This window comes from Rhamphochromis sp. 'chilingali' (genome assembly GCF_963969265.1).
Source record: "Rhamphochromis sp. 'chilingali' genome assembly, chromosome: 15".
NCBI classification, from domain to species: domain Eukaryota; kingdom Metazoa; phylum Chordata; class Actinopteri; order Cichliformes; family Cichlidae; genus Rhamphochromis; species Rhamphochromis sp. 'chilingali'.
In genome coordinates this window covers 26757669-26769202 of record NC_137942.1, presented here as the reverse complement: position 1 = coordinate 26769202, position 11534 = coordinate 26757669, and the positions used below count along the sequence as shown (strand labels likewise).

The 11534-nt window shown below is 40.4% G+C and overlaps 1 protein-coding gene across 1 annotated transcript; it reads right to left on the bottom strand.

The window, feature by feature from the left end:
• Window positions 1–8321: 8321 nt before the first annotated feature.
• Window positions 8322–9929, bottom strand: mchr1b (melanin-concentrating hormone receptor 1b; the record flags this gene model as incomplete). Its single annotated transcript, XM_080906089.1, has 2 exons — window positions 9542–9929; window positions 8322–9349 (listed from the first exon to the last, which is right to left on the bottom strand). Exons 1-2 carry the CDS (start codon window positions 9603–9605, stop codon window positions 8322–8324), a joined length of 1092 nt encoding a protein of 363 aa, XP_080762215.1. The 5' UTR covers window positions 9606–9929.
• Window positions 9930–11534: the final 1605 nt, after the last annotated feature.

Sequence of the window (11534 nt, the reverse complement as noted above, 5' to 3'; positions counted from 1 at the left end):
AAGCAACATCCATATATGTTATTTACATGTTTATTTTTTTAATCTGTGAAGAAAGTGGCGGTCGCCTCTGTTACAGTTAAATTTCAGTCGATGCTAAACAGTTACCACTGACCCGTCCCATCTCATGTTTCCTCATGTTATATGTAGATAATAGGTTCAAATGTTGCTCTGTGCCAAGCTGACTGAGGCTATAGAGAGAAATAAGGATTGTTATTACTAACTGTAGTTCAGAATAATGGCAATTTTTGTTCTGCTATTTATTTCCTAAAAGTATTTGTAGTATGATACATGAATATATTTGCAAAAGCTTGTGTGCCACCTCTTTTGGGCACAAACTGCTGCCACTAATCGAGTGCAATTCTGTGGGAAACAGAATTAGGACCAAATTATTAAAGAGAGTCTGTTACATTTGGGACATTTGCACAATTAGCTTGTACTAATCTCTAGATATGAATAACAGGTATTTTTTTTCTGTCAAATATATTATAATTTTGCAAAATAACTTACTGCAGAAATTACACTATTACTGTAAAAACTTAAGTGCCCCTATATACACACTCTAGAAATTACAGTATTACTGAAAAAACTTCAAGCATCAGGAGAAAGCATCAGTAAAATAATCAAGTATCTTCTTGTAAAAACAAAAAACCTTTGGGCCACTCTTCTTTACAATATTGTTTCAGTTCATTGGGGTTTGCGGTCATTCATGTATGCACAGCTCTTATAAGTTCCCACCCCAGCATTTCCACAATGACCTTAAACCCCAGCCAGGTTTAAAGTCCTGTTTTGGAAAAGGCCTTTAACATTTAACCTGCTAACTGAGTCCTGTAGAGTCTGAGGCGTAGCTCTTGGGGTTTTGGCAGTTACTACAGGCATTGCACGGTCTGGCCTTGGAGTGTATTTGCTGGGACATCCACTCCTGGGAAGACTGCCAACTATCTTGAATCATTTGTGAATAATCCTTCTCACTGCTGAATGATGGACTTCAAATGGTTTCGACGTGACTTTATAACCCTCCCCTGATTGATGTGAAGCTGATGTCTTTCCTTGTTGGTATTGCATTAGCACTGACCCAATTGTTCCAGACCTGCAAACTGACAAAACTTCTCCTTTCGTAGCGGTGCATTCACTTTTAGATGATCAATTAATCAGGTGTATTTGATTAGCAGCACCTGGCTCTTTCTCCATTTCCACAGGTTTTACAGCTTTTCCAATCTTCCTGCTGATCATCACACAGCTGTTCCTGAGCCCTCCTCAAAGCCACTACTTATGGAGCTGCAGAGCTTCAGTCGTCGCTGTATTGTTGAATAGCTCACAGTTAGAGTGACTCTGGCTTCCATGCTTCTTGTCTGGCTCTGTAATCTGTTTGGAAGACTTTCTGTTGTCTTCTGTGTGCAGACACCTGCAGAGAAACCCCTCCGAAAAAGCAGGGGGCAAACTGAGCCTGGGAGAGCTCCTGTGGAGAGACTTAGCGAGGACACTCACGCACACTCAGGAAGCGGGATCATCACTACTGTGGACTTTGTGTTGGACTATTGTTGCACTGTTCCCTTGTAAATAAACTCACTGTGTTATTGAAGAGAGACTGTGTCTGTCCTGACACGATTTTGACATTCAGCTATGTGAGCGTGAAGGTAGCATGAAGGGGTTATCCCAGGTGTGACAGAGCCAGAAGCCAAACAAGACCCCAGAAAGGTCGGCAATCAAACCTTTTACGTTCAAGTTCACACCTAGAGCCAATTTAGAATCAACAATTAACCAATTGGGAAAGTCAGGAGCCTCTCTACACTCTGCATATTCTGCATTTGTTCAGCATACCCTGGAGAACAGTGAGGGTTATAGACTGCAAGACAAAGGGATCATGGACTGAATCTCAAATGAGGAGGTTTGTGTTTCTTATTCACTTTCTTATTCTTGCCATGACCAAAGATCATTTAAAAAGACATTAGCTTATTTTGTATGCAGCAACATGCTTTAAATGTTCTCACAGCATCTGCTTCATTAACAGGACTTGCTGTGCAAATAAATTCCTATTAACATACACAGACTAATATAATGCCCAGTGTTGTCCAACAAGGCTAATGTGTTTTCTATGTCTAAGTTACCAAAATAAGGGAGGCTCTGCTTGTTATAATTATACAGAGCTGCAGAATTATATGCTCTTCTGCAGCAGGAGGGCCAGATGCCCAACACGACACTGAATAGAACTGCTGATCAAATGTAAATAAAAACAGCTTTCACTGTTTGACATTTCCGCAAGACCTTTCAGGAAAATGGTTGCTAACAGAGAAGCGGTGTGCTGGAGCAATATTAATCATCATATTCAGCCTCTGGTGCTTTCTTTGATGTCAGCAGGAAAACAAGCCAGGGTCTGGTGTGTTACTGCAATGTTCACTCTTGTTATCAAAAGATTGTAGCCTGATGCACACTCAAGCACTCTGATAGAACCCTTAAACTCTGCGAAAAACACGGCTGTATGTCTGAACATGCCAGCTTTTCTTTTTTAATGATTCCAGAAACACTTCACTAACAAGTGTAAAACATAGACTTCAAAGTACTTGTTGTTTCTTGTTATTCCTCAAGCACATTTTTCACAAATGCACCACTTTCCTGTTATTTTCTGCAATGCAGTTATCCAGGATCGATACAAAGGGAAATGGGACTGATAGATGAGGACTTCTTTTCTCCTCAAATCTGGCTCTGTTCCACTAGCAAGTATGTGATTTCAGAGGAAACAGAATTGAATCACCCTGAGTGTGGTGGTGCCTGTTTGACAAACTGTTTGAATTACCTCTGCAGACACCCTACATCAACATAGGTTAGCATGGGGTATTACTCCTCAGCATCACGATGGGTTTCCTCATGTGTTTAATAAGACTTGATGGATGTTCAGAAGCACAGCGCTTGAATAAATCATGACTCCTTTGGTACTCTCAATGGGTAAATCAGAAAAAGCATGGCTTATCATTTATTTATGTATTCTTGGTTTTTCTGCAATAAGCATCATATTGCTGCCTGCAAAGTATAATTCATGTAAATACTTTACAAAGTTGTCGGTAGCTTCATTTCCATTGTTGTATGATCGTTTTTTATATGGTGATTATAGTTTGTTTAAAGTCTGAAGCAACTCAAGCTTTTAAATAAAACAAGTGACAAGAGAAAGAAAATGTCAGATTTAAATTCATAAACAAAGTCTGGGCATTATCCACACAAGGTAACACCAAACCAAAGTATCATACAAAGAAAAGAAACATTTAAATTGTACAACTTCCTCTAAATGATTCAATAACATTTGTGATTTAAACCCTTAAAGCTTGAAATATAAAATAATTGCCATAAAATTCTAGTTATTGAACCATCTGACAAATTAGTTAAAAATAATAATTCAATTTTATTTTCCATATTTGTATCGTGTTTGTAGCAATTGCTTAAAATGTATTGTGCCATTTATTTAGATTTTTAATGCGGGGGGGATCACAACAATGATGTAGATGCCTCAAAAACTCACAAAAAACTGTATGAATCAAATATGAGACACTAGGCGTTAAGGGGTTATTAGGATATTAGAAACACTTCGTGTGCTGAGCTCCTTTTGCTTTTTTGATCCACACCCTGCTGAGAAGACATCCAGGAAAAGGTGAGTACTGCTAATATTAACCATATGCCTGCAAATAATCATAAAGTCTGCACAGTTCTGATCAGGTGTGACGAGCAGTCCCCCCTCTGCTTCTTCGCCTTTAACAAGCTGTCATTTAAACAATACTCCCAAAATATCAGACTCAATAAACCCAATGAAGAAAACAAGTTAGCTTTTATTTTCTTCAGCTTTTTAATGTCAATCCTCAATAAACTAATAAAAATATAGATAAAAAAGAGTAGTACCAATGTTCTCATCAGACCCACAGAAGCAAGTGCTTCATTCTTATATACATATTTATTTCATTTAATTATGCACTTATTCCTATTTGAAAGCCTTGAAATGAAGCATACCAAACAGAATATAGTATTCCTGAAAAGTTTTTCATTAAAGTTGTAATTTATTCCAAGCACTTTTTTTTATCAGCACATCTTAAAGAACCAGCTTTAAAAAGACTTTGAGCCAGTGTGCTGTGCTCAGAGTCTCATGCTCACCTGTTGCTGCAATATTGGAGTGAAAATGACTTCCAAACAAATTCCTGCTCCACACCAGTGTGGAACAATATAGCTCTAATACTGAAGGAGTCACTGCTTTTTATGACTCTGACATTTTCACACCTTCACAAGGCATTGCTTTCATTATAGTTGGGTTTGTTCATTGAATTCTATTATTTTTTGACATTTTTCCAGTTTTAAACCCTTGAAACATACCAATAGAAGCTTTTCCCAAAATGTCACTTAGAGCGAACAATATTATACAAGCTCATTTCAAAAGACTAGGTTTACTATATAGACTTACACCCAGATCCTGCACACGTGATATTATAACGCTGCATTAAAACCAGATGATATCCAGCCCCGTGTCAGTGTGTCACATCAAACAGACGTGGAATAATACAGCTCTGAAAGTTCACCTGCCAGGGGGACGATCAGGGTGCAAAAAAACGTGTCTTTTATTCCTCTTTTTGCAATCCACGTGTCATTTGTTATAACAAATAGCATGGCATTACATCAATTTCCTAATAGCTACAAAGACACACTTGTGCTCTGATACAGAGCATAATAAAACAGGGTGCATCAAAAGGCTGTTTGAGGCCAGGAGGTGGACAAAACTCATCATAACAAGGGTAATTGCTGCTGTTGCTGGGGCAGAAATTTCGGGGGAGGTTAACTCTCCTGTGGCTATAGCTGCTTTTGAAATTTATGAAATTGCGTCAGTGTAAATCAAAAGGGAGGTGGGCACACGCAGGAGCCCCTAACTTCCATCACAAGATCATGTGCCCTCAGCATCGAAATCATCCCATCTGCCACATTTGCACTGACACATTTATAGAAATCTATGCAGGCTGAGTGCATGTTAGCCACTCTCCTCCATCTCTTTGGCTTGAAGGTGATGACTAATGCCACTGGCAAGATAGCGAGTGAGCAACAGCGTGCAATTCTTTTCTGAAGGCACTTCTAGTCAGTGAAAGTGGGTGTGAGGATACATGCACAACTATACCACATTGTGTTCATGAACAATCCATTGTGCAGCATAGCAGTGGTTCTGTTTGGCTCAATGCTATTTTCATACTGAGCTACAAATACACCTATTGATGGAAAACATGGAATTACAGGCCGCTGGAAGAGGACACAGCCACATTGAATTTCTTACTGTTTCTTTTCAACCTCAATGGGATTATTTTCCACCACTTTTTGTGGTCCCTTTGTGACCAATTTATTTACACTAACATTACATTTACAGCGTTAACGTTGACATTTAATGGAGTCTGAGCAAAGCAGGACGTGAGCTTCGCAAAGGTTGGCACAGCAAGAGTTACAAGTATTGGCAGTTCTGTCTGAATCCTCCATTCACAGAGGTTAGAGTAGAGAAAATAACATATTTTTGCAAAAACATCACGCTGCCCTCTGCAGCCCCTGCAGATTCTCTCATTCTGGGTCAGCCTGACCTTGAGCCCCTGCTGGAGTGGACCCGGTGCTCTCTCTCTGTCTTTCCATATTACTCTTCAAGCATCATTTCATCTAGTTGGCTGTTGAGAATTTGTTTGCTGATAAGTCCCTTCCTGAAATGACCCCCTCCTTCAACCCAGTAACCCGATGCTCCTTAGCCTTGGAGATTCACTCACCCTCATGTTACCTTATGCAGTAAAAACACTACTTTGATTTGTGTGTGCTTTCCCGTTCACTGGATCTGTGTGACAAAAGTCTTGCAATCAAAATCTGAAGTTCATTCTAAAGCTTGATAATCTGTGAATTCATTTAGGGCCCCTCCAGTGTTATTACACCGGTTTATGTAATTAAGTCCCTCCGGAGACTTTAACTGAAATTTAAATTCAAAATGCTGCTCTTAGGAGGTGAGACGCGCAGGAGCAGAAAAACACTCATTAGCGGTGCCACGCAGTTTTGTCATCAGGGCTATAACCACAGTCAAAGGTAATCTGTCAGTAGTGTTGACAGTAAATAGGCTGCCTTGAGATTTCATTATGAAGTGTGTGTGTAAGGAATTACCATTTAAATGAGATGTAATGACAGCTTTATCCCACTCTGCTGGGTTTTGGGGGTTTTTTTGTTTGTTTGTTTTTTGATACTGAATACAGCTACCAAAACCTGGAACACCAGTTTGACCAGTTTGTTAGGTACACCTGTTCAACTTCCTCTTTGACACAAATACCTAATCAGCCAATCACATTGCAGCAACTCATTGAAGTTAGAAATATAAAGATGGTCTGCTGGAGTTCAAACTGAGCATCGGAATGAGGAAGAAAGGTGTTCAAGTGACTTTGAGTGTGGCATTTGTGAACGCACAATGGGTCAAACTCTGATTGCAGGGGAAACAGGAAACAGAGGCTAAAGTTTAGGCATGCTCACCAAAAACGTTTCCTGTTCTGATGAGTCTCCATTTCTGCTATGACATTCAGATGGCTGGGTCACAGTTTGATTTAAACAGTATGAAAGGAAGAATCCATCCTGCCCCGGATCAAAGTTTTAGTGGTTTGGGAGAGAACTCCACAGCCCGCCTGATGCTGATCATGTCCATACCTTTATGACCACGGTGTGACGATCATCTGATGGCTGTTTCCAGGAAAATAACACACAATGTCAAAAAAGCTCAGATCATCACAAATCGGTTTCTTGAACTTGTACTGAACTCAAATAGCCTCTGCAGTCACCTTTGGGATGTGTTAGAATGGGGTATTCACATCATGTCGAGATGGACCAAAACCTCTGAGTGAATTTAGCTCTGAAGACAAGAGAGGGTGTACCTAATAAAGAGTCCACCAAGTATATATTATCATAATCATTTACTCTTTTACTTTTTTATATTACTTCATTACTTTGTTTCCTATGCCATTGAGGATCAAAACAATAAAGATGTTTTGTTACAGTTTCTGTTAATTTCAGCTGCAGTTTGGCTGAATAAATCTCATCAAAACTAACATTTTACTTCTGATGTTTCACTACTGATAATTAGATGATGTTTCAAACCATTGAAGTGAGAAACTGAAAATGAAATCCACATTTCACTCACCCTTATATTTAGAGAATCGCAAGATCTCTTTAGAAGAAAAAAAAACTGCAATCAAGATGTCCCGTCTGATTTTACGGTGCAAAATGCGAGCCTTTGAAGACAAAAATCCATCACACACTGACAAATTCACACACACATTTTATTATTGATTAGAGTAAAACAAACCCACCCACTGGGTGAGACAAGAGCTTTCACAGTAAGCACAGTAAACACAGTTTTCCAGTAGCAGGTAAGAGTTACAGTTACAGTAAGACAGGCTGCACACGGCAACAGCCAATTCACAGTGAGAGTCTCCAAAGCCAGCGTGGAGACAAATGCCTCCAAAAAAAAAGTCACACAGTCACCAAGGTACAGCAGAATAACATTTGGAGATGCATGAATAATGACATTCAAGCACACACAAAGAGAAGATCAGTACTAAGTCTGCAAATCCTTTGTCTTTGCCAGTGAAGGCGTGCAGTCTGTCCTCGGTGATTGCATGAGAGGAGTAGCTCATCCTCCAAGTGCTACTAGAGGGGTTTTTTGCATACTGTCTCATTAGTGCATAATCTGCCCTCAGCCGTGTGTGCTATTCTTTAATGGTGCAGCTGGCTTGACCTTTAGAATGTGTTAAATGTGCTCACATGCTTTTTCTTCTCTACCACAACATTGATAAACTTACAGTGCACAACACAAAACAGTGACAAATCTGCACTTTTCTGCTACCACGATGTAGTAATTTAAGACACATTAAGTACAACGCAGCTGTGTGATGAAGTTGGCTTTACATCAAACCTTTACACAGATACCATACTGCTAAATCAAGAATAGTTTAAACAAAGTCAGATTTTTTTTTAAAATGGCACATGTCAGCTGCAAGTTGCCTATTGTTCCTTTTTTCATTCTCATTCTTTAAAAATATGACGACTACAGTTGATACATTAATTCCTCACAACAAACATAAACACGTCTCCAAACTTCACCGGTAATATCACCACTTGGTACATTAACGCAGTGTGTGTGTGGCATAGAAATTCCTCCTCTTGTCACGTGTTGATGTGAACAGCGGGTGCTTTCCGAGGAGGGAAAGAAAAAAGAGAGACATCTGTACTGGCAGATGGCTCGTTGCTGGGGGTGGCAGTTAGCAGTGGTCGGGGTGGCCAGATAGCTGTCAATCTCAGTGCACAGCCACGGTGACGGGCAGCATGTTTTGGAGCAGTTCCCGTGATGACTGCGAGCGGGATGGATGAGAGCTCTCTGGCGCAACCCTCAAACTCAAGCCTTCAGCCTGAGCAGGGGCGACTCTGAAGCCTCTGTGGGGTGGCCGAATAGCTACAATGAACTGCCTCTTGAATGTTTCGCTCAACACAATGTAGATGAAAGGGTTGATGCAGCTGTTGGCATAGCCCAGGCTGATGGCGATGTTGTAGACATACAGGAAAGCAAAGCTGGGCCGCTGTACTCCCAGGTGGGCCAGCTGGAGGATATAATAAGGGGCCCAGCATAAGAAGAAGGCCAGGCAAATGGCCACTGCCATGCGGGTCACCTTTCTTGTACGCACCCTGAGGCTGCGCTGGGGTAGTGGAGCAACTGTGGCTGACATATTTTGAAGAATCTTGAAGAAGACACTGCAGATGACCACTAAAGGAAGAGCAAAGCCCAAGAAGAACTGGTACAGGGTGAACCAGTATGTATCTGTGGCCGGGTTTGGGAGCAGGAGGGCGCAGCCGACCGAGCCGTCCTTGAGACCCATGAGTCCAGTGTACATCCAGACCGGAGTAATGGAGACCAGAGAAAACACCCACACCAGCGCCACTGCCGCCCCTGCCACGAAGGGGGTTCGAACGTGTTTGAAGCGGATGGGGTGGACTGTTGCCAAGTAGCGGTCCAGAGTCATGACAGTCAGAATGTACGTGCTGACGATCTGGCTGTTGGAATCAAGCGCTGTGATGACAGTGCACATGGTGCCACCGAAGCACCAGGAGCCATTGCCCACGAGCTGGTGAATGAGAAAAGGCATGCCAAGGAGAAAGAGGAGGTCTGCGATGGACAAGCTGAAGATAAATATGTCTGGCACTGATGGATGAGAGCAGAACTTGGTCTTCTTCACAATGGTGTAAATGAGAATGCAGTTCCCAGTGATCCCAAAGAAACAAATAACACCAAAGATGCTGGGCATGAGCACATTGTTGTACTGCTCATGATCTGGTAGAAAGGACAAAAACAGAATATTCTCCATCAGCTTTCTTTCCTTATAACTTTTTTTCATTCATTTGTTTTCAAAGTGTCAATAACTACTTTTTGCATGAAAATGAACAACATAATATTTCATCTCTGGTGATAAATCTCTATGCATGTGCCCAATTCAACAGAAAAACGAGAAGAAGAAAAGCTTACCTTTTTCCAGATTGTCAGGTGAGCTGAGGTACGAAGAAGATGAATTCATAATGTAGTCCTCCATCCAACCTCGAAGAATAATACGAATATACTCTAAAATAACTTATATATCAGTTTAAGGCAAAGAAGATAGATGAGCTTGAGAAAATACGCATATTTTAAATATACATATGCATACAAAAATCCAGCTTAAACTGTTGCTTTATGGCTTTGATAGCAGAGGTTCAGCCGCGCGCGCATGTTTTTGTCGTCCAAGACACTTCAGCAGGCACGCGACAGATAAAACGCGCGCGCTCGCGTCAGCTCTGAGTCTGGTATTTGGCAACTGCGAGATAAAGTACTCCGCAACTCGGAGACCCTTAAAAAAATCATCATTCTTATTTCTAAGTTTGTGTCGTCACCCACTGAACAGCTGTGAGCTATACTTTCCGCCGCCAGTGTGAGTAATACTGGAAGTCATTCTTGAGTGAATACCTAATGGACGATATCCTCGCTTCATTCCACCTTATTTTCTTTTAAAAAGCGTTAGCCGTCAGACCAAATAGCTTTATCATTCACAATGCCGTTACGATGGAGGTCACACGATAGGTTATCTGTTATAAACAGTCTAATTAATTGTCCAACTGAACAGTGTCACTCTCCATATTGTTTGCTGTGTAATATTTGGAAAAGATATGCACATTTCTTATCTCAACTGTGCGGTATTAACATATGGCTAAGTACTTCTGGTAGCAACCCTTGATTGGTTAAAGACAGAAAGAACCCATTTTTGTTTATTCCCACTAGGTGGCAGCATTGTCAAGGTTTTAATACCTCTGCTGTCAAAGGCCAGGATTAAAAGCAGATGTGCAAGAAATGAAAACAGGAAAACAGAAGACCAAATATTCCAGCAATTATCCAAGTAAAGCTTTATGAGATGGCGTTTATACATATCGTATTTTATGGCTGAAGCCATATGGATCCTTGAACATAATATTGAGAAATTTGCATTCCTGCGTTCTCTAATGTGTCCTACTTTAACCTAGTAGACTAATTTATTACACTGCAGCTAAAATGCATGAATCTGTGTTCTTAATTTCCCATTTCAGACTGAATGAGATGGACATAAATGCATCTAAGTGAGAAATGTGTTATGTATGTGGCTATAGTTAACAGTGATAGTAGTTAATTGTAGTTTGTAGGATAATGATAAATATGGGTGACAGTTTTGTGGCAAGGGGGAACGAACTAGGGTGTGGCATTGATAAATGTTTAGTTTACAGTGAACATGTTCACTTCTCTGCCTTTACATATTTGGCAGTCCTTTTGTCTTGTCAGATATGGTGTTGACAATCAGGTAGGCGGTTTAAAGTAACTAGAAGATGACCAAGCTATAAGGTTAAGCCAGGACACACAGCTGAAAATCTCAATGAAAGTTTGTGAATGAATTAATGCATAGCCATCCTGCAGCTTGCCTGTGACTGAAAGAGAGACTCGAGACAACGTGAGACAACATCACAAGTTTTCAGGGCCATAAAGGTCATTCACTCATTGGAGCAGGTTATGTTCAAGATAACAGATCAACACTTACAAATCCAAAGCCTACTGACCAATCAGGTCTCTCTGAAAACACTGTAGTTATTCCCAGAAGAGCCCACAGATCAATGAGTTGACAGTGAGATGGTCTCAAATTTCTAGCTTTCCATTAAGATCAATAATAAGGGACTTTATCGCTTGTTTTATTTTTTTGCTGCCTGCAAGCTTTTTATAACCAATCAATTCTACATGAGAGTCCTAAAGTATTGCAGGCTTGTTGACCTTAAATGCCTTCTATTCACCACAATTATGATTTTTTGGCATCTCACGATCATTAGACACCACAAGATTTTAGCTCAAAGAATAAGGATAAACATATGACAAGACATGATGATGATGATAAATCTTTATCCCGTTTTGGGAGTATTCGTTTGTTACACAACTGAGATGGTGAATAAGAATATATTAATGATAATGA